This window comes from Gouania willdenowi, chromosome 18 (assembly GCF_900634775.1).
Source record: "Gouania willdenowi chromosome 18, fGouWil2.1, whole genome shotgun sequence".
NCBI classification, from domain to species: domain Eukaryota; kingdom Metazoa; phylum Chordata; class Actinopteri; order Blenniiformes; family Gobiesocidae; genus Gouania; species Gouania willdenowi.
In genome coordinates this window covers 15,707,829-15,732,784 of record NC_041061.1, presented here as the reverse complement: position 1 = coordinate 15,732,784, position 24,956 = coordinate 15,707,829, and the positions used below count along the sequence as shown (strand labels likewise).

The 24,956-nt window shown below is 35.5% G+C and overlaps 1 protein-coding gene across 1 annotated transcript in view; it reads left to right on the top strand.

The window, feature by feature from the left end:
• Positions 1 to 17,367, top strand: part of pcxb (pyruvate carboxylase b) — a 341,179-nt gene extending 323,812 nt beyond the window's left edge. The window contains exons 25-27 of the mRNA XM_028475285.1: positions 12,253 to 12,393; positions 13,312 to 13,413; positions 15,015 to 17,367. Of these exons, the coding sequence (XP_028331086.1) occupies positions 12,253 to 12,393; positions 13,312 to 13,413; positions 15,015 to 15,164 (393 nt within the window). The 3' untranslated portion in view covers positions 15,165 to 17,367. The remainder of the gene's footprint in view (positions 1 to 12,252; positions 12,394 to 13,311; positions 13,414 to 15,014) is intronic.
• Positions 17,368 to 24,956: the final 7,589 nt, after the last annotated feature.

Here is a 24,956-nt window from a genome sequence, read left to right as displayed (position 1 = left end):
TTGAGATCGTTCATTGCTTGAATAAAACAGACATGGTTCCTTGGATTTTTAGATGTTGACTGGTTTTCTGAGACAGAAACAAACAATTGGCTGCATAATGCTCGAAAATATCGTTGCACAATGACATCCTTTCTGTTGCTCTCTGGCAGCTGTTTTCTGTTTGAGAACTTTGACTCATATTGAAGCTATATGGAGAGCTACGATACATCTGTAACCCTTTCACCACGGCCCGCCAAATAGAAGACACTATATTTACCCGAATATTAGAGCACCTATCTCTCTATTAGTTGCGAAAGAGACATCCCATTGTAAAGTAACTATCTAGGGTTAAGTATGATTCTCAATCTCTTGAACGTAACATACGAGGCTACCAGGGAACTCAGGTAAGTTATAATATCAATGTTTAAAATTATATTTATATAATTTTAACAGACAATATGATTACTATACCTTAATAGAAACCTATGCACCTTAAATCACACAGAAATAAACACAACACAGTAGCTCAGTTTAACCGGTGTATTAACAACCTTACATGTTCTTCATGAAATTGTTGAACCTTATAGAAAACACACAGAGTTGTGGAAAATAACCCTCCTCGCTGGAGTTTAGGAAGATATAGTTTGTCAGTTTTAAACAAGAGTACTCTGTACCGATTGTCCCAGCAAGCTTGCTTTTAGTTTTGTTGGCGCGCTTTAATGTTGGAGCTCATGAAGGAAACGTAAAGCTTTACCTCCCTTCCACGAATGGAGATGTCTCCTACCATACAGAAATCCCTCCGGTATTCCTCCTTCTCCAGCTGCACTGCAACGATGAACAACCAGGTAACTGCACACACCCGTCCACACCTCGACACGGCGGATGGATCAGCAGGCCTCGTCCCTCGTCCGATGGCAGCGTGGCGATGTAGCTGTTCAAGCTAGCTCCTCTGTCAGCTGAGTGCTCACCCTCCGTCGGCAGCAAACTAGTCCAAAACACACGCAAATCCCAGCGTGGTAGACAACAGTCCACAATCCAGCCGCGGAATGAAACCCAAAGACAACCGAGGCAAACGTTTGCTTCCTGTCACAACTCGTTGCAGCTCTGTCCCCGCACTGTTCTTCTTCGTTGGTTTTTTTTTCTCTCTTGTTCCCGACTTCTTCTTCTACTACTCTTTTTCCTGTCACTATGCAGTGTCACAAACTGTGTGAATATAAAGTGTCCAGAGTAGTTTTAAAGCCTTTCCAAAGTTATCTAAACATGAAATGTACATATTTTAACAAGAACTGAGTAATGCACTTTAATAATATTATTTATTGTTGACTTATTAAAGTTCCCTTAGTTTTAACCATGTTAATATGACACTGCTATAATCAGGCATTTAATACAATAACTCCAAACAAAAGAAAACAATAATACTGACATTAACGCTGATAATAATCAGGTTATTGCACATCTTAACCTGCATAGAGTGGTTAAAGAAGGTAGCAACATGCTTACAGTTGGTACAGGTCAGAGCACTTAATCCAGTGGAAGAGAAAGAATGTATGGCATTTGTGTACGGGCTGATAAGGGCCTGATATCATAAATAACACAGAGTAATTATTGAGATGCAGTAGGAACTGTGTGCATCAAAGCTTTTCATGAGCGTTTGATGAAAACTTTGTGACTCAAAGTCTGGTGTTCAGTGACGAATATAGAAAGATATTTGGATTATGGATTTGTTTAGCCCACTTGAACCTTGTTTTTAAAAAAACGAGATAGATTGTTCAAAGTTTGTCATTTCCTTTTCTTTTTTTTTTTTACCCTGAAATCAACCGAGCATCTGATGTCCTTTTAAAGTGCACAGTCTGACATGTACACCTAGTCATGGATGACGACTCTGTCTGTTGCAGTCGATCGCCCACAGAGAAAACATCGCCCCATTGAGTGTTTGGCTGTGACTCAGTTTGGCATTAATCATATGGGATGGAAAATAAACACTGTCACTCCAAAAATTGCTCCAAAAACCAGCAGACAAATCATGTCTGGAGTGATGTCAGAGAAACATGTAGTAGTCATAGATCGCTGCAGACCGATCTGACAGTAGCATGAAGAAGCTTTAGCCTAGTGTTCTAAACAAATCCAAGCAGTGATGGATCAGAGGGGACGATTATAAGACTGAAGAACTGAGTGGATAAAAATACATCTTTAAATGTAGTTATGAAGCTAATTTGACAATGTCAGAGATAACTTTTCTTATTCTGATCTAAATAGTGATGCAATTGTTGATGGTCTGCTTGTGCGTCATCTAAGTTGATTTGATTCGTCAGATTTAATGATGAAAGCTGACCTTTCATTGTTTCTGTGTAATTAATCTGCCTCCAATGTTAAAACTTTTCCTATATTCAAACAATTGAACATCAGGGCAGGGTCGGGGTCAATTGTAATTTTAGAAATCTGTTGCTCTTGTAATTAAATTGTAACTGAGTTTAGATAATTCACTCTGTAATTGTAATTGCCATGCAAATTCTATAAAAATTGTCAATTATAATAAAACACAAAACTGGGGAACCATGTTACAGTTCTATGTACAGTTCTACACATATGTAGTTAACAATTATTAAAATGTTTCATATTGAGCTATCCCACATTTTACCATTTTAAAAAAAAAAAAAAAAAGAAAGAAAAGAAAATCTAGGGGCATACTGACCGGAGCTGGGTATCACAGCCAGTTTCCTGAATAGATTCAATTTCGATTATTAGGGTTTCGAATCAATTAATCACGATTCGATTCAGTATTGATTTATTTTTCAAATTTTACTTGGATATCATACATATTGTCAGAGAAAAAGCTGTTGGTATATTAGAAATATCAATATTTATGTAGACAAAATGCTACAAAGCAGTCACAAATATGAAATTTTTTTATTTTCTGTTTGGTTCATAAACAATAAAAAAAGAAAAAGATTTATCCAGTGTTACACAAACAGTATTACTTCAATGTATGTAAACAAATATCAAACACTTTCTGGAACAAGCAAAGTTTGGCAGTTAGGACATAATGCAGGGTTCTCACAGGAACTTTTTTTTTAATTTAATCTTTGTTCCAGCCTTCCAGCTAAAAGTTATTTGTTGTATTAGTGAAGGGATGAATGAAGTAATAGAGTTTATTTTATTTATCTCTTAAGTCATGCTTGGTATAGGTCATCCACTAATACAAAATCACAGACACTGTATAGACAAGAAATAACATTGCATTCCAAGATGCATTTTTCAAATTTAAATGAGGTATTATGTGGGACCTGCAGTAATATTGGAACACACACACACACACACTTGGAGCTGCTTGAAGCCCTCATTTTCCACCACTGAGTACGGGTGTAAATCTTTGTCAATAAAAGCTGCGATAGCCTCTGTTACTTTTATGGCACACAGAGACTCGTGAGGTGGTTGTAGTGATTCCGTCAGATTCTTCTATTTAAACCTGGGCGCCGTGACGGAGGCGGAGTATAGCGTATCAGAGTGGTAATTAAGTTTTTTTTTTTTTTTTTTTTTTAGATGTGTTGTATTTCTCCAGTACCTCACTTCCAAATAGCTTTACTTTTATCAAGCTCGTGTGTGTTTTAGTTTTGTTAAAGCCAAAATAGTTCCAAACTTCTGACTTCAGCTGGGGCGGCTTACTCAATGGTGCACCGTCTGTTTCTGCCATGTTTTCACTGAAAGCATCCGTTTTGTGCTGCTATTGTGACAATACTAGGGTTTAAGTAAAAATTTGAATAAAATAAATATTGATTTCAGCATCTTTGGATCGATTTTTATCAATTTTAATGTTATCAATTAATGGATATTTTTACTCTATAATACTGACACAAAAAAGGCTCCGACGCCCACACCAAAAATATTAAAACCTATATTTTTATTGATTAGGAAGATGCTAACACAAGAGTAAGGTGAACTTTTATTAGGTTATTTATTTCAAGCATTTCAGTAATTGAGAGCGTATTTGTAAATGACTTTTTGAGGCTAAAGAATTATTGTAATTTCATTTGAAAAATGCTGGTGACTGTAATTGAACATGGGTAATTCTAAACATAATTGCAACTGAAAAATGTAATTCACCCAACCCTGCATCAACTAATTAACCTTAGAACACTATCACTAATATTAGTAACACAATCACTAACGCCTGGTGATTTACCTCATATATTATACCCAATAACAAGTCATTATAACCAAAATATTACAATACATGACTTATTAGAGTTGTTTTTTTTACTTTCAACTATGCCAGGGATGTCAATCTCATTTCAGTTCAGGGGCCAAATACGGACCAGTTTGATGTCAAGTGGGCCGCAGATTATGTAATATTTAAGTGGGACGGTGCAAGCCCGTCCCTAAACGTACGTTATCGGCAAAGCATGGTAAGAAGCAGGCAGCAGTCTCTTTCTCTAACCACAGCCACACATACACACACTCCATAGTTACTTACCTGTTTATCCGCTCCGTTTTCTGCTCAGTTTCTCCATCCATCACAGTAGTCTTGGGTACACACAAGGCCACCGTGAAAATCATCCATAGCCGTAGTTTAGTAGTCCATAGAGTTTAGACAACTTACAATCTCCCATTTCACCATCCATCTATTAAAACCGAGCACTGCACACACTTCCGGGTTTATCCATCACATGCGGGAAATCGGCACCTGACGTCATCGGTGACGTCAGCGCAAATAGTATTTTCCCGGGACATAACTAATTTAATTAATCTTCCTGAGTGTGTCATGTTGGCAGATACAACGGGGATGGATTTATTATAAATGTCCCAATTTTTACATATGTGTTATGGGAGGAATGAATGGGGGTTTAGGTAGAAAACCCTGATTATGGGTTTTAATGGACAAGGGGGAGGAGCCAAGGGCTATAGAAGGGAGCCAGTCTCTGTTCTCCCTGTCAGTGTATGTCCTGTCTGGGTACAACAAAGGTAAGCCAGAAGGCCTCTGTTATTTTGTTGCATTTGCAGTTGTATATGTTGTAAATATTTATTCTCTTTTTTTGTTCATTTGTCGAGCGCTCATCTTCATACTGGAGTTTTTTTTGTTGTTCACTTTACGCAAATAAATGCACTAAAAACGTATATCCTGCCTATGTCATCATTTATTTAATCAGAACCACGTCACATTAAGCAATAATTGTCAGATATCAGTACTTACACTAAAACGTACTCGGTAATTTGTATTTAATTTGGGGAAATCTTGTTGAAAAAATCAGTTCTTTCAACAATTTGCTTTTAAAAATGATTGCCATCATGTGATATAAACGTGTGAAACTGTGAGTGCTTGCAAATACTTTAGAGTTTCATTGAATTTGTGTGTTTGGAGCTGAAGTAGTTGGTCATTTACACATTGATTCTTCATGTTTTTTCGATCATTTCAATTTTTTACTTTCTCCTGCCGGCAGAATTGGATCCTGGGCCTTGAGTGTGACGCACGCCATGCCTAACAAAAAAAAAACTAGCATGGGTGGACTAAAAATACTTACCAAAATTAGGAATGTAACTAAAAATTCTTAGAAAACAAATAATGAAACTGGAAGTTTGGTCTTTGGTCCACCCATTTCTGGGGCATTTGAGGCTTCCCTGGTGAAGGCATAAACAAGCAATGGCATTTTTTGAATGGGTAAAAATGATCACCTGATCACCATATGAATTTTCTTGGCTATTGCTGGGTTAAAATCATACAAACATGTGCCTGTAGGAAAAAGTGGTCTTTGCAGTAGAGCACATGTGTCAAACTCGAGGCCTCGGGGCCAAATCTGGCCCAGAGAACATGTATTATTGTGTAAATTGCCAAATAACCACTTGTAGTCATCTCAAATTCACCATTTTAATGAAACTCCACAATATTTTTAGGGGCTTGCATTTTCCTTTTGTTTATATCACATGAATGCAGTCATTTTTAATAGCACATTGTGGAAAGAACTTTAAATCTTGCAATTTTTCACAAGTAGTTTCAACAAATTTACTCTAATTTTCACAGAAATTAGTAACAGTCAGTATTTTTTTTTTTAAGTGAATTGAACTGACAATGTTGTTAAAGTTATTCTTTTTTTCCTCACCTAAAATCTATGGCCCACAAGATTTCTAACTAGTCCGTGTTTGGCCCCTGAACTAAAATGAGTTCCTCATCTTCTAAAACATCAGAACCCAAGACACATCTTCATTAAAATAATGTAAATACATTCACTTGGGTGAAAATCTCCTGCCCTGTTCTAGGGTTAATAAGAAACAGGAAGCAATATCTTTATTAGTTCCACTGCAATTCAAACCCATATATGTGATGTGACTCAGTTGCTGCTACTTCCTGATTAAGCATGCAACTTCCTGTGTGATAAACAAAACAAATGTTAATAAGACGATTGATCTCTCATTAAATGTTTTGTTCGGCGAGGTTATACAAATGTCATAAATAGATAACGTTTACTCTTCTTTACTGCTGAAAAAAATGCATAAATTAGACTTTGTTTTGATAAAAGAACATTAGCTCTAGAATGATATCAATAAAAACTCATTAACTGTTCCTTCTATTACATAGGAACTTAGGAAGTTGTGCTGGTAATTAAATCATCAGTAGGTCCTCCAGGAATATTGTGCGTAAAGTGATTTTCTTATTTCTTATAAGTAATGATTACAGTTTAGTTTGAAAGTATACTGCCCTGAAAACATGTCATTCCTAAACTTAGTAGACTTTTAAGCTTGGCTAAATCTTTCTGAAGGAATTCATGGCGCTGCCATCAGAATGCAGACCATTCTCTACCGCGCAGAACAAACAGCTTTAAGAAGTCATTAACTCCTGCTGTCAGTCTGGTAAACGCAACACTGGAATCGAACTGTTGTTGTATCCATTCGTTGGATTCTGAGAAAAGTTTTTACTGCTGGCTGTGAACAATTTTTGCCCCAAAGGGACAATAAATATTTTACACCTGTATCAGCCTAACATGTTTTTGTTATTTATTAAACAATGCACACTAATAAAACGTCCCCGTGCCTGCAGTGTATATGGGTAAATATAGGTATGCAAAAAGCCCTGTAATAGATGTTACTGTTTTATTTAGTAGGTGTGGGACGATACCATGCAATAATGGGCTTGTGTTAATTATACAATGTTTTTGGAAAGGAAAAAATATCTTAAAAAAAACAACTTACAGTTGGAAAAAAATTGCGACTTCAACCCTGTGTGAAGTTATTTATACTATTTGTAGTATTAATATATGTAGGATTATTAGTTGATATTTTATGCAGTTAATGTGAATATATGTTATCAGTTGTTCTTCATTTACAGGGGTAATTTCATTATCTCTATTTTGTTGCATTTATCTCATTTTTTGCGTATTACCGAATATCAGATTTTGATGAGACTGAAATAAATATATAATAATTAAAGGAGCATATGGCAGGATTGGTGAAACAATAAACATTAATTTGAAGTCTTTTAATGCTAATTGGTGATGAAGCATTCAAAACCAAAAATATTGAGCACACGCGACACCAAATAAAGAATTTTGATAATAGACTGAATTTAAAATATAATCCTTGATATGTGGTATTTTATGATGTATAATTGTCCTAATATGCGACTTGCAGTTATATATAGTTTTTGATATGTACTTTTTTGGCACTGGCACCAGGGTGTCACATGACTAATCAGGTGATTCCATGCTTGTATAGAAGTGCACCCCCTGTGTCTGTTTGTCTAGGGTATAAAAAAAATGTCACATATGGTGATAATCTTGATTAAAACCAGACTTTGTTGCTCAGACTTATCTGATTTATTTTTGGTCCAGTAATCACTATTTAAGCTTTTGGGATGTACGTGCCATTCTGACTTTTTCATGTAGTTTCTTACAGACTCTAGGAATGTTTCAACTCATCAAAAATATAGAAACAAACCATATCAATCTGGTGTGTAGTAGAAGCTGTGGATTCTTTTTTAACCACGAGACTACTCGTACCCTCAATGATGCATCCTGTGACGTTTTAATATTGCAACATATTGTCCCACCTTTAGATCAAAGTCTGGAAATTTGCAGAGCGAAGGTATGTGTGCATCTTCTTTCCAAGAAATGTGAGGAAAACATGTAATAATCAATAACTTAGTCGCCTAACTTTTGGACTAACTACATCTAAAGTTGATTTGTTTGCCTTAAAAAGGAGAAATTAGTCTCAGTCAGTGGGTGTCAAACTTTTTTTGGTATTCCGCATTTTGAAGGAAGGTATACTTTCAAGCCCCACAAAAAATCCTGACAACATATTTTTCACAGGGAACAAGTAACATCATATTGCATGAATAAATCAAGTTTTTTTCATGTAAATTAAACTAATCTCTTGCATAAAAAACACATTTAAAAGTGCAGTAGTCATAAATGCAGGTACTAATAAAACCTTAAGATGTCAAAAAAAAAAGTATGAAATAAACTAACAGGAAACAAGTAACCTATTTCATCAATAAATAAAAACTGAAAAACTCATATATTCATAGAGGGTTCATACCAAACTGCATTCCGATCTAATGAGAACTAACTGAGAAGTAGTCATTTGAAAAATAAATGAGAAAGCGACTTTTTTTTTTTTTTTTGCCCCCTTGTCGCGCCCCACCTGTCTAAGGGGCAGATTCACTCAAATCTGAAATAAAGGGTGGTAAACCAGGTGCCTCCCTAAATCCTTTAATGGTGCTGTTTCTTCACCTGCTGTGGGGAATTAACTAACATTGCACCACTAATAGGTGTTCGTATACATGTGGTTGAGACCTCCCTATTTGTATGAACATTTTGCTCATTTAACGTGTTAAGGTGAGAGCACAGAAGCACAAAATGACATTTGAAGAAGTGAATAAAAACTTTTTGATATTTTTCCCCCTAATTTTATGTGGGTGCTCTGTCAGGTCCTGTAACTTTGCTCTTACCAGTCCAATAAAAACACAGGAGCGTCATCCAGCAGGTCTGAGCTCCTGAGTAGCGCTCGTCACGCACACACTCATTCATGAAAATTGTGCCATCCCTGCGTAAATTACACAGCTGATCAGCCGATTCTGGCCTGGATCAACACAACACAAAACTTTTACAGTCAAAACATGGAGAAAAAGATACAGGAGCTCATTGCAGCGGTGGGTCCACAGCATCCTCTGCACCACAGCCACACCAGACTCCACACGCGCCGCTGCGGGTGTTCAGCTGTTCTCTTTCTCACACACACTTTACTCTGAATTTTCTTATTCAGTAGCTGTTAAATATTGACTATTTTTTTATTTAAATTATCTTCTTATTCTAGAAAGATTAACTGGAACATTTTGTCCATCTCCGTTGTGTTTTGTGTCAACATTTACTGCAGCTGATCTCTGTGTGTGTTTGCACCTGCTATTTTCGTATGTGTATGAAAGAGTCACCATAAACAGTTTCTGGGTTGATGAATTGCATTGCACCCACTGCATTCATTTATATGTATGTCCTCCTCCCATTTTTTTTGCGCCCCTTATGAGATCCGCCTACATTACATATTCATCAGAGGGAAATGGATTGAGGGCACATTGTGAAGCGCAGTCCTGATTCCCTTGGGTTTGTACCCCTTATTAGTGCGTGGAGTGACATTTGCACACGTTTTAATACCGTTAAACTTTTAGTGAATCTGCCCCTAAGTGTTAAAACATATTCAGCTACAGGGGAAAGTTGCGTGAACCATTAAAGTCAAGTATATTATCTCATTATTACAAACGGCTCAATGAACATCACATTATAGAAGATTGTATTTGTTGTGCTTGCATGTTATCACCAAACATCCCTGAAAGGCTCCATAGATGTAACGCTGCTCTTAAAACACACAGGATGTGTGTTATTCAGAGGAATGGCTGTGAGTGGAGTCATCAGACAGACAGAACGCAGCTGTTTGTAAAGCTATGCCGTGGGCCTGACACACAGTGTGAGCTGGAGTACTTTGAGTTCAGTGGAAGGTGCAAAGGAGGAGATTGTATGTCAGAGGAAAGACAAAGGTAGGGTTTGTTAGCACATATCGAATAAGGGGGAAATGGATAAAGAGTCTCAGCCAGAGGCAGAGAGAGGCAGAACAAAATAGAGATCAATACATATCTGCAGCAGTGCCTTATTTTCATCTTTGCACTGAGACCTAGTTTAGAATATCAATGGAGATGCAGGAGCTGAGGAAGCAATGGGAGGTGAGAAATAGATGGTAGATAAGAGATGTGGATGAGCAGAATTAATAATGACATGAGTGTCGGTGTGGCCTCACAAACATGCAGCAGAACCGCTGAGGGAGACTAGAAAAATGGAAAGTCTGATAAATGATCGCTGAGTTGGCCATCAATGCACAATAAAAGTCATTTTTAAAGCAGGCACTTTATTTAATGAACTTTTTGAATGTTGTTTTTTTGGGTAATCATTTATTTTGTTTATCGTTTATGTCCAGATGTTTAAAAATCCGAAGTTGGGAATGAAGTGATCTTTTTAATCAATTATCAGCTCTATTCATACTCCCACTGTTGACTGCACAATACACTTCATATCTGATTTCTCTACCTTGCTCTCAAGTACACTTTCTTTTTAAATGATTGTCATTATTATGATTACACTTTTCTATTTTCTAATCTTTGTGGTATCCAGTGAAACGTGTGTCTTTACTGTGCACATGACAACAGACACTTTGAATCTTGAAAGTGATCGGCTCGACTCTAAGCATGTATATAATGACTAAACACCACTAACAGTCCAGGTGTGGATGATTGAGGTGTGAAAGCCAAATATAAAGCATTGTGTTTAGACTGCAGTGAGCGCATGGGATCAGAATTCTTTACACCACTTTAAGCACAACTTTAAATAACTCTGCCGATACACAGTGAGATGTATTCTGTGCTGCAGATATGACACTAATAATAACCCAGTGGAGCCTTTTGGCCTCCCTTTCCCACTGAGCTGCACTAACATGAAACAGTGTTCATCATTATTCTTCTACAGGAGGGGCCAGAATATTAAAAACTCTCCATCCAACAATAAAGCCCACTCTGTTGATTTAAATAGAAATCATAGACAGAAATAGGTTAAATTGGTTTAGAATTATACAAATGTTATCACTGTTAGAATGTGTGCTTAAAGTAAATAAACCCTAAAATCACTTTTTTTTTTCTGCTGAAAACAAATGTATTATGTAATAAAGTAGTGTTGTTCATTGAATGTTGTTAACTCTTGACATTTTAGTGTAAGTAATAAAATGTTAGCGAGTGCCCTTTATGCGTTAAAAGCCAGCTATTACAATGTATTTTTTGCTATTGGCTGAGAATGTTAATTTGTACTGTTTTGGGGGCTTCTTACGTCACTAACAGGCACTGTTAGCGCCACTCCTTCTATAAAAACCACTACCTGTACACTCTCCAATCTGTGGCCAGTTGGTTGGATTGAGATAAATAGTTGAAGATAGTTAGCACAGATCCTAGGTTCCCAAAGTGGCCTTTGCCAAAACAGACTTGCGTGGAGAACGATTTAAGAGTCAGGCTTTGTCCACACGTAGCTGGTTATTTCATAAATGTATAGCCACCATCCTTCGTTTAAAACACTTGGCATGTGTATGAAGCCCATATAGCACTTTGAGGATGTTTAAAGCACAGAAAAGTTGATTTAGTTTAACATGGACTCCTTAATGCATTGCATAGCTTTGCACACCTGCCTAACACTGTTTGAGACCCGGTCCATGTAGGAGGCCTGTCTGGTGTGAGCCCGGTCCGTCCTGCGCGATACGACAGCGTCTACAGGGAGGTGGCCCCGGCCCCCGCGATGAGAGGACGCCATCAACCGCCCAAGCAGGCGTACTCAAGAACCCCCAACGCCGCAAGCACAGTCCCCGTGACGTTTGGAAACTTAAAATTCCAGTTATCAGCGTCCACACTCAAATCTCTGTTTTTAATGACCTTATCCTGCAATTAATGTGTGGACGGGGTCTCAGACTCTCAAAGTCAGCCAAACCTAGCAGAGGGGTGTGCACCCTCTAAACCTCACACGTCTCATTTAAGTCGTAGTGAATGGCTTTAGTTTGTAAAACTCGTCTCTCGTGTGATCGTGAGGAGAATTAGGAGGATGGGAAACAATTATGTTCCTCTGAAAACTTTTTTAATTTCAGCTCTTCAGGTTATTTTATTGCTTGGGTTGAACTTGTGAACTGATCTCCTGCGTATTAATTTGTCTCCTCTAATGTCTGTGGCTGCTCTAATTTACGTCCCTTCTCTCCACGTGTGTTTAACAGGTGGAGCTGGAGAGAGGAAAGATCCTGCACATCAAGGCGCTGGCACTGGGCGACCTGAACATGGCTGGTCAGCGGGAAGTGTTCTTTGAGCTCAACGGCCAGCTGAGATCTGTGCTGGTTAAAGACACGGTCGCCATGAAGGTAGGAAGTTAGAACATGTGGCGCTGAGCTCTTTAATGATCATTCAGGTGTGTTAGTGTACAGCAGCTCTTTAGAACTAGGATTAACACAAAATGCAGTAATATTTATATTAATGGTGATGATTGTAAGATAAAAAGGTAAATAAAATGTTTTCTTTGTTCTGATGTCAGAGGCAGCATTAAAAAGGCTTTAATGGGGGAGTAGATATTTAGGAGCCTATCCCAAAACAACATTACATAAAACACAATAGAAACTACTCAATAACAGCCATATTCATTAACTTGTGTTTCAAGGAATTTTCAAACAGACAGTGAACTCATTAACTTAAAGTGATCCTCAAGATCATTCCAAACTTTAACATCATAAACAGAAATGCCTCCTTTAAATATTTGTTGTTAATATTTTTAGTTTTTATTTCAAAAATGTGTCCCTCCTAAATGACATTTTTCTTCTGTTAGTTTAAAAAGTGATATGACACCCAAAGGACGGTTTTTATTTCAGAATAAAATCTCTTACAGTTTGAATCTTACTAAATCCATCAGATTTATTGTTCTAGATTTTTTAAAACATTTTATTATTAGGCGCTTGGAATTCTACTTTCTATATTAATCTTCATGCTCTCTTTTGTAATTTGATTAATGGATTTATATACTGTATGTTTTACATGTATTACTCCAGCTTTCTGAGCAAGAGATGAATAAAGTTACTTTAGTCTGTATTTAATATAAATTTTGTGCTGCTGCCAGCAAAGCTCATGATCTATGATGACAACCAAGAACTTGGTCTCACAGACACGATCAGTTACTGTTCCATTCAGATTTAATTTTAAAGTATATTCTGTCCTACACGAACAAAAACACGTTCATTTTGTTTTCTTTAAACAATAAAGGTATAATGTTTTCTTTTTCTCCTCTACAGGAAATGAAGTTCCACCCCAAGGCTCAGAAGTCCATCAAAGGTCAGGTGGGAGCACCGATGCCTGGAAAAGTCATCGAGGTCAAAGTGGAGGTCGGATCCAAGGTCAGTGATTATTTGTTACAGTAGCTGCACACTGACTTGTTCATGTAGTTGTTCGGGTTTTAGTTCTTCAAAATATACAATAACTTTGTATATTATTGAGTAAAGCAGTGTTCTCAATCTGTAAATCAAACCCATAAGTAATCAGGTTGTTTTCTGCCACTTTTAGAACAGTGATTGTTAGGAGTCGTAATATAAAGTGTAGAATATAAATGTGTTGCTTTTCAACCTTGGGGATCACCTGAAATATATAGTCATATTAAAATTATATTTTTAAATGTATTCATATTTTAATATATTTATTGAGATTTAATATTTTGCACAGTTAAAAACCCAATACATAATGAACATTTTTGTCATTATGTGCATGAACATAACAAAATAACATCCCAAGTCAAGCCCTTAAAGAATAAATATAAACAATAATATCACAGGAATAGTGTAGGAAGGGTTTAAATAATTATTGAAGATGGATGTAATGCTCTTCAGTTATTTTAAACTTTATTTAGATTAGGTTAACGCTAATGCGGGTCAGCAGCTGCATTTTCTTCAGGCAATGCAAATATTCCAGTTCATATTTGTTAGGAAGCAAAAGCTCTTTGTATTTGTAACAAAGTATAACAAACATTATTAAAAAAGTCTAGTTTAGGGTTGCGACAAGAAAATGATTGGCTTAAAATATTTTAAATGTATTTATTAGATAATCTATGCCTACGCATTTATTCCTTTTATTGCATTTTTAAAATGTATAATTTTACAGCTTTAGAGGCTGTGTTCTGCTAACTTGAAATCACATGATTGATGATGTCACACCAGCCCCATTTTTTTCTGTTGGAGTGAAGCATTTAGTAGCTTTAAAAAAAAAAAACAGGAAAAGTTCAAGATGATGATGATAACCTCTTTTCTTTGCCATGAGGAACAGTTCCAACTCTGCAGTTTTATAGTAGACAAAGACGCAAAGAAGAAAAGCTCTCCTAGGGGACCCTTTAGTCTCCCTTAGACAGTGCATAGCTAGCAAGTAAATCATGGACTGTTGAAGGACTCCTACCCTCAGGGTTTGTGCGTATTCAACAGTCTGTGATTACGTGCTAAGTTTAGCTATGCTCTGTTTAAGGGAGAGTAAAGGTTCCTTAGGAGAGCTGTTCTTCTCTGCTTAATTGTCTACTATGAAACCGTGGACGTGGAACTGTCGCCCCCTGTGGTCAAAACATTAACATATTTTAGTTTTCCTGATTTTTTTTTTTAGAGCAACCAAAAGAAGCACTTTGACAGAACAAGCTAAGCTAATATTTTATTTCCCAATTTAAAGGTCATTAAAAATGAACATGATGCATAATGAGTTTTATTAGATAGGTGTAATGAATATATTTCTAAAAAAACAGTGGAGACGCCCTTTAAAGCAATGCATTTAGACTTTATATTAAGACTCCTTTTAACAATTATGTTGTACGCTATGGCAGAAGAAACATTAGCTTCCTTATGGGTTTGATTTACAGAATGACATTTGTATCAATTATCAATGACTTTTAATGTCTTTCACATAGACTTATTTCCACACATCATTCTCAGTGTTTGTGCCGTTAAGTGTTTCTCTCTGTGAAAAGGTGGAGAAAGGTCAACCGCTGTGTGTCCTGTCGGCCATGAAGATGGAGACTGTGGTCAACTCCCCCATGGCTGGAACCATTAAGGCTGTCCATGTCACGCCTGACGCGTCCCTGGAGGGAGACGACCTGATACTGGAGATCGAGGAGTAGAACAGAGGACGAGGGTGGAGCAGGGGTCTCTTCTTTCAAATTGTACATAAAATGCAGTGGGAGGAACAAATGATTGTTTAGCTTCTTACAATAATTAGCTCAAGTGAACGTGGTAACATTGATAATATATATCAACTAAGATTTAAATTGTGATACATTCCACTAAAACATTTATTCTGTGATGTTGCCGAGTGATTTAAAGCAAATAAATACATATGTATCTTTCCGAATATAAATGTTCTGTACTCACCAAGTTTTAAGGCCCATGCAGTTGGAGAACACTCACTAGAAGAGAAAAAGCACAACATACAGTACACTATAATTATTAACATGCCTGCAGAAAACAGATTTGGAAAACTCAAATTAGGTTACTTTACAAGTGGAGTTGATAGTGCTACTAGTTAGCATTATATGCTAACAAAGGAGGCAGAGTAAGTAAATTCAGTCTTCTCATTGGCTACCAAACATTACAGCCAATCACAGTGCTTGATTTGATTATAATCCCACTCCTTCATTTGCATGAAGTCTACTAGAAAAGAGTGTTGGCACACTAATGTGCCAAAACCTTCACTAGTAGACCTAATGCAAATTAAGTGGGAGGGATTATGACCTAATCCAGCGCTGTGATTGGTTGTAGAATTTCTGAAAATCAATGACAAAACCAAAATGTACTTCTCGCCATATTAGCATTCAATGCTTACTATAAACTATTGTCACTATTAAGTTCACTCGTAAACCTTTGAGTACTAATAGAACACAACTAACATGTCTATATAGAATTAATATTTCTCCACATTTAAAGCTGTTTAATATCAATCATAGCCAAGATCTATTAGTGAACTGTAAGCATTATATGCTAAAGAGGAAGATGGGAGGGTAAATTCAGAATTTTTATAGGCTGTCAAAAACATTCCAGCCAATCAGAGTGCTAGATTATGTTATAATCCCTCCTCTGTTTGCATTAGGTCTACTAGTAACGGATTGTAGTGCACCAAAACAACCACTGAAAGACCCAATACACATGAAGTGGGAGAGATTATAACCAAATCCAGCACTCTGATTGGCTGGAATGTTTTTGAGAGCCAATGAGGAACCTGAAATTACTTTTCCCCACATTCTTTTGATCATATAATGCTAACTAGTAGAGCTCAATTGTGCTTAACATTAAAATTGTCCTCAAACATATAAGTACTGTAGGCTATTGGAAATGGAAAAATAATTAATTTATAATTGTATTATAATTAAAACAAATAATCAAAATATCAATTCACCCTTGGGTAGGCACTGACTACGATGGTCCATCTGGTTTGGGGTTTTTATGCTAGGTGTAAATAGGATTACACAGTCTGATTAATATGAAAGTTCATTTTCAATCAAATTATATAAACTTAGCTGGACTAATAAAGTCCTAACATTAGCACATGCAGACAATTTGCAAAGTGTGTCTCTCCATGTGCGAAACTGAACTACAATTAAATGACTTAACATATGTAATATTTAAAGGTCAACACATCCATACATATAACTGCACAGCTCTAATTAATATAATTAACATGCTTTGGCCTTAGTTTTAACAGGGATGTATGTTACAGTTTTAGGTGTAAATTAATAATGGACCAGAAACTACATTTGTTTACCATTAGGCTTCTTTCTTCACTATGCATTAATGCAGAGGTGATTCAGTCCTGTTCTACCACTGGAGTTTCTAACTATTAGTAATGTAAAGGCTCCTTTACCTGTTCATGTTCTGCCTCTGCTTCATCCATCGAACCCTCGTCTCATTTGGTTTTCCTCTTCACTCTGTGTAAACAGAAGATGATACAATCATTAGTGTGATTATTAATTACAGTCAACATGACCATGTTCAGCGTAAGACAGACTAAACACAACAACCTAAGAATGTTCATCATTCTACCCTGAGCCGTCCATATGAAAATTTAGATTGTGACATTTGTAATGTCTTTCTGTGTTTTAATGAAACTATGCCATTTGTTTACTTTGGCAACTGCCTGCTTGTCCTTAATTAAAATTAGACCTTTTTTTAAAAGATATTGTCTTACCACTTATTTTTGTTTCCTTTAGCTAATACGTAGTTGACAGCAATAGTTTACATTGGTTCGGGTGGAGGGACACACGTTGGCTGATAAGATGGTGCATGTTTAGCTTGTTTTTACAAATAAAGTCATCTATGCTTAAAGACAAATATTTCTGTGTGTAATTTATTCATTAAAATTCTCCATTAGTGTTTCCTCATACTTGTGCAGTAGCAGAAAACCACTTAAAAACATTCTTACAGGTTCATAATCCCCAGTTTTAACCCACCCGATCTTCAAGGATGTCAAAGTTTCTCTGAACTCCTGAGATCATTATTCTTATGGACAAAATAACTTTTTCCAAGTATATATTGTCTACTAGTGTTGTAGTAAACGAGACCGGTGTTCTAGTTTAAGTGGCGACCATTTTAACTGGCGACCGACTTCCGGCAGCGTGGTTTGTTGCCACATCAATGGCAGATGTGTTCAAAAAGGAATGTGTATCAAATCCTTATTTTTGGTAAAAACATTCTTTCACGTAATTATATACTTTTTTAACGTGTATAATTTCTTCTTGTTTAACGTTTATTATTTATTAGTAATATTTCTTGAGCGGCTGTAACGCAAGTGATTTTCCCCTGGGATAAAGAAAGGACTTCTGATTATGTAATTTCACTGACTTAACTTTTACCACGTTCAAGAAGATCAAATCAAATCACATCTCATAGTCATGTTTAGTGAGATGTACGTGTTATTCACTCCACAGTGACAGTAAACAGTCTTTTATGTTATTATTTTTTTACATTATATACACGTATAATGTCTATGCTTCCGAAGGTCGCAACATACCACAGGTTACATCTGGGTCACAGTTATTGTATAGATAATAATAACATAAAAGACTGTTTACTGTCATGTATGTTTTTTGAGTCATGTGTATTTTTGTGCATTTTTTCTGTAATTATAGTTTTTTGTTGCCATGGTAGTGTAACACTGGAGGAATTTTGTGCATTTCTGTTGTATAAATATTTATTTTTTGTGTGTTTTGAGTCATTTTCATATTGTTTGGTGTCATTTTGTGTGTTTTTGGAGCATTTTTGTATCTTTTTGGGAATTTATGTTGTTTTGTGTATTCTATGTATAAATATTGTTTAGTTTTTTTGTTTCATTTTACTTTTAGTATATTTTTATTATAAATACTGTGTGTGTGTACCTCTATCGCCTCCGTGCGTTACCTCTCTCACACGTGCGCGCACATGGTGCTCATAATCCGTCAGGTTGTTGAGAGATTTTAAAAAGCAGAGAGAGACCCGAAAGTACCACGAAAAGTAAACGTTTTGCAACACAACTCTCTCTCTCTTGCACAGAACAAACGTTAATCTCAGTGAAGCCGTGTTGTGGAGCCACAAAAACGTTACATTCCTCTGTCTGAACAACCAGATAGTTCGGTCGGCTCTCTCACTCGTCTATTTACAGTCCTTGGCTGTGTGCACAGCGATTGGCTCTGGCTGCACACGTGACTCTTGCTCGTGTGAGGAGCTGTGCAGTGAAATAGATATAGATGGTGCGCTAGCGCCCCCTCACACCCTGAGGTCAAAAGTTGAATAGGTTTCATTTCGGGGCCGTCCAGAAGTGAAATAAAATTAAAATAAACATTTTGAAATGACCAAATTACTCCAAAATATCAGATACACACACTCGGGGTATTTGGAACCCGTCGACCGAGTTTCAGGTCGAAATCGCACCGCGTCTGGGACATATTTGCTGAGCACGCACGCACACAGACCTCCCTTGCTTTTTAGTTAGATAGTGTCGACTGTAGTCCGGGCCGCCGCCATCTTGGATTATGTCGTCACCAGCGCGTCATCGCTGCAAGTCGCGCAAGCGCAAAATGATTCAAATAACTGTAAAGAGGTCTTATATTAGTCTATTATCTTTTTAAAGTGGTATTTTTTTGTGGCTTTAGACTCCAATTACATATTTGTATATAATATGTTCCCCACAATATAAATAGGTTCTGTTTCCACTGTATCCAAATAACAATAATCTTTCTCAACAAGAACTGTCGATTGATTTGTCACATGACTGTTCCAGGGTTTGTTATATTTAGTTTCACCATGTTATTTCTTGACAGAAATACTTTTAAACACTTTCTGTACATTCAGCCGACATAAAAATCTTGTTTTCAAATATGTAGAATAATTGTGAATTTATCAATAGCAGTAGTAGTTTTAAAATTTTAGTTAATTTTTTGCAGGCACCTTTTTTCTCCATCAAATGTATTTAAAAGAAACTAAAACTAAAGAGAGAATGTTATTTAACTGTTGAACCTTGTCATAATTTTATTTATATACATTTTTTAATTAAAAAAAAAAGAATGTTTATGATCTTGGTCTCGGATAATGTTGTCTTGAACACAACACTACTGTCTACCAAGATTGAGGTCGATTAAATTGCAATTTTCATTCTCAGAAGAACAATTAATCATAAGTAACCTAGTCAAAGTTAACCTTCCTCTTGTGTTAACTTTCTGTTATGAAAACAAATCCTAAATCAGCTGTAAAATACTCTATAAACAAATATCTATCACATCTATTGGTTACCTTATTAGGCTTCCTAATCAATGAAAACATAGGTGTACATTTTATTTTTAATGGCAAAATGTGGGAGAGCTTGATATGAAACAATTTTTAATAATTTTAACTGCATGTGTAGAACTGTAACATGTTTCCCCAGTTTTGCATTAAATTATAGTTGTCACCAACCTTACTATATACTATTAGGTTGTTGACCATTTCCCAAGATTTCAAACCTACAACAACAAAAACCTGAATCGCCACATTTGAAATTAAAAAAAATTAAAAAAATGTAAGAAAGTGACCAGATAGAATGTCAACATATGGTAATTTAAATCTATGCAAACTGAACACTTTAGAGACATTGATACAATCATAGTTTAACATAAAGTAGACATGCTATGCTAGTTGACGTTTATCTCTTTCCACATAGTCCTTATTAACCTCACTACATCAATCAGGGCCTGTCACTCAACGAGAATTATCGATTAGCCATCGCTACCACTGTGTGACTGTGGAGAAGATTGATGGTGCTGGCAGCAGCTACTGATTCAGCCCTAACTTATGTATGGATTTAGAACGTCACAGTTGGCTCTGAGCCAGGATGAGGGAATAAATGTTGGATCCCAGGATGTCATCAAGTTACATTCCAGGAGCACTTTCTTTGTCACTCAATGGTTGATATGACCCAGTTGATTTGAGTGACAGCTTTTGATTACCGACATAATTAAAGACTGCTTTCATCTCATGGAGGAAACATCAAAAGAACAAAGGCATGCACTCATTTGAAATCTAAGGTATAATTAAAGACAATTCTGATCATCTGACAAACAATACAAAACTAAGTCATGGAAGAATATTTCTATCTAAGATTTGGCTCTGAAAGCTCGTGCAAATATGGATAACACGCTAAAAAGGGGATGATAGTGCAGTAAAAAAATTGGAAAAGGCTTGAGTGATCTTTTTGATGGAGCTAAAACTGTAGTGAGGAGTAGAAAAACGAAACAATTGGCTTATGTAAAGGCTGTAATGAGAACCATAAAACACTGCCAAAAAAAAAAAATTTCAAACTGAGGTAAGAATATAATAACAACACAGAAACTGGTGAAAAAAATTCAAACGCTTAAAAACAGAGGTAAGGCTATATATAGAAAGGCATGAAATAAAAAATTTCAAAAAACTCACTTAAAACGGGCAAAAATAAAAATCACCCAACTTCGGAGGTAAGGCTAAAATAAATCAAAAAAATTCAAAACATTTAAAAAAAAAAAAAAAAAAAAATTGAGTTAGGACCATCATGAGACCCTAAAAACTACCGCAAATATAATGCACATACTTAAACAGGGCTAAGGAAGAAGAAAGGCACAAAAAATGACCAAAAACTAAAATCACCCAAAATAAAAAGTAAGGCTATAGCAAGGCATTTTTTTGAAAATTTCAAAAAAAAAAAAAATTGAGTTAGGACTATCATGAGATCCTAAAAACTACTGCAAATATAATGCACATACTTAAACAGGGCTAAGGAAGAAGTAAGGCACAAAAAATGACCAAAAACTAAAATCACCCAAAATAAAAAGTAAGACTATAATAAGGCATTTTTTTTTTAAATTTCAAAAAAAAAAAAAAATTGAGTTAGGACCATCATTAGACCCTAAAAACTACTGCAAATATAATGCACATACTTAAACAGGGCTAAAAAAGCATTAAGGTACAAAAAATGACAAAAAACTAAAATCACCCAAAATAAAAAGTAAGGCTATAGCAAGGCATTTTTTTTGAAAATTTCAAAAAAAAAAAAATTAAGTTAGGACCATCATTAGACCCTAAAAACTACTGCAAATATAATGCACATACTTAGACAGGGCTAAGAAAGCAATAAGGCACAAAAAATGACAAAAAACTAAAATCACCCAAAATAAAAAGCAAGACTATAGCAAAACATTTTTTTGAAATTTTCAAAAAAAAAAAAAAATTTCAGTTAGGACCATCATTAGACCCTAAAAACTACTGCAAATATAATGCACATACTTAAACAGGGCTAAAAAAAGCAGTAAGGCACAAAAAATTACCAAAAACTAAAATCACCCAAAATAAAAAGTAAGGCTATAGCAAGGCATTTTTTTTGAAAATTTCAACAAAAAAAAAATTAAGTTAGGACCATCATTAGACCCTAAAAACTACTGCAAATATAATGCACATACTTAAACAGGGCTAAGAAAGCTGTAAGGCACAAAAAATGACCAAAAACTAAAATCACCCAAAATAAAAAGTAAGACTATAGCAAGGCATTTTTTTGAAAATTTCCAAAAAAAAAAAAATTGAGTTAGGACCATCATGAGACCCTAAAAACTACTGCAAATATAATGCACATACTTAAACAGGGCTAAGAAAGCAGTAAGGCACAAAAAATGACCAAAAACTAAAATCACCCAAAATAAAAAGTAAGGCTATAGCAAGGCATTTTTTTTGAAAATTTCAAAAAAAAAAAAATTAAGTTAGGACCATCATTAGACCCTAAAAACTACTGCAAATATAATGCACATACTTAAACAGGGCTAAGAAAGCTGTAAGGCACAAAAAATGACAAAAAACTAGTATCACCCAGAATAAAAAGTAAGGCTATAGCAAGGCATTTTTTTTAAAAATTAAAAAAAAAAAAAAATTGAGTTAGGACCATCATTATACCATAAAAACTACTGCAAATATAATGCACATACTTAAACAGGGCTAAGAAAGCAGTAAGGCACAAAAAATGACCAAAAACTAAAATCACCCAAAATAAAAAGTAAGACTATAGCAAGGCATTTTTTTGAAAATTTCCAAAAAAAAAAAAATTGAGTTAGGACCATCATGAGACCCTAAAAACTACTGCAAATATAATGCACATACTTAAACAGGGCTAAGGAAGCAGTAAGGCACAAAAAATGACCAAAAACTAAAATCACCCAAATTAAAAAGAAAGGCTATAGCAAGGCATTTTTTTTTAAAATTTCAAAAAAAAAAAATTGAGTTAGGACCATCATGAGACCCTAAAAACTACTGCAAATATAATGCACATACTTAAAGAGGGCTAAGAAAGCAGTAAGGCACAAAAAATGACCAAAAACTAAAATCACCCAAAATAAAAAGTAAGACTATAGCAAGGCATTTTTTTGAAAATTTCCAAAAAAAATAAAAATTGAGTTAGGACCATCATGAGACCCTGAAAACTACTGCAAATATAATGCACATACTTAAACAGGGCTAAAAAAGCAGTAAGGCACAAAAAATGACAAAAAACTAGTATCACCCAAAATAAAAAGCAAGACTATAGCAAGGCATTTTTTTGAAATTTTCAAAAAAAAAAAAAAATTGAGTTAGGACCATCATTAGACCCTAAAAACTACTGCAAATATAATGCACATACTTAAACAGGACTAAAAAAGCAGTAAGGCACAAAAAATGACAAAAAACTAAAATCACCCAAAATAAAAAGTAAGGCTATAGCAAGGCATTTTTTTTGAAAATTTCAAAAAAAAAAAAATTGAGTTAGGACTATCATGAGACCCTAAAAACTACTGCAAATATAATGCACATACTTAAACAGGGCTAAGAAAGCAGTAAGGCACAAAAAATGACAAAAAACTAAAATCACCCAAAATAAAAAGTAAGGCTATAGCAAGGCATTTTTTTTTGAAAATTTCAAAAAAAAAAAAATTGAGTTAGGACTATCATGAGACCCTAAAAACTACTGCAAATATAATGCACATACTTAAACAGGGCTAAGGAAGAAGTAAGGCACAAAAAATGACCAAAAACTAAAATCACCCAAAAAAAAAAAGTAAGGCTAAAGCAAGGCATTTTTTTTTTAAATTTCAAAAAAAAAAAATTAAGTTAGGACTATCATGAGACCCTAAAAACTACTGCAAATATAATGCACATACTTAAACAGGGCTAAGAAAGCAGTAAGGCACAAAAAATGACAAAAAACTAGTATCACCCAAAATAAAAAGTAAGGCTATAGCAAGGCATTTTTTTGAAAATTTCCAAAAAAAATAAAAATTGAGTTAGGACCATCATTAGACCATAAAAACTACTGCAAATATAATGCACATACTTAAACAGGGCTAAAAAAGCAGTGTTACGACTGTTGTCGTATGTCAGTTTTGTTTGTGTGCTACTTGTGTTTCTGTGTTGTGCGCTGGGGGGGTGTGTGTCTCTCTATCAACAGCCCAAACTACGTGGTCTGTGAATAACGGGTCCACTTCGGATTGGCTGAGCTTCAGTGGAGGGCAGCTACAAAAAACCCAGATGACGTATGGTGTGGCCAGACGTGGTTTAGAGGGCGGGTCATCCTATACCCACGCTACAACCAGCACGCAGCACGTCCTTCTGACCGTTTGACAGCGAGACCGACGCGGTGATACGTTTTCTTCAGTTTGGCCCAGTTGGCTAGGAAACTTATGTTCTTTTATATGTGGGTTCTGCGTAACCCAGTTTGGTACCTATTATTTTTCTTATGTTGCTCAAATAAATAGCCCAGTTTGGAAAAGATGTGTTGGTGTGCTGCTTGAGGCTGGTAAAGGATGACGTGTTCATGTGCCGTTCACTGTCTCCTAGGCTGAGCAAAACAAGCATTAAGGCACAAAAAATGGCAAAAAACAAAAATCACCCAAAATAAAAAGTAAGGCTATAGCAAAGCATTTTTTTGAAAATTTCCAAAAAAAAAAAAATTGAGTTAGGACTATCATGAGATCCTAAAAACTACTGCAAATATAATGCACATACTTAAAAAGGGCTAAGGAAGAAGTAAGGCACAAAAAATGACCAAAAACTAAAATCACCCAAAATAAAAAGTAAGACTATAGCAAGGCATTTTTTTTTTTAAATTTCAAAAAAAAAAAAATTGAGTTAGGACCATCATTAGACCCTAAAAACTACTGCAAATATAATGCACATACTTAAACAGGGCTAAGGAAGATGTAAGGCACAAAAAATGACCAAAAAACTAAAATCACCCAAAATAAAAAGTAAGGCTATAGCAAGGCATTTTTTTTTGAAAATTTCAAAAAAAAAAAATTGAGTTACGGACTATCATGAGACCCTAAAACTACTGCAAATCTACTGCACATACTTAACAGGGCTAAAAAAGCAGTAAGGCACAAAAAATGACAAAAAACTAATATCACCCAAAATAAAAAGTA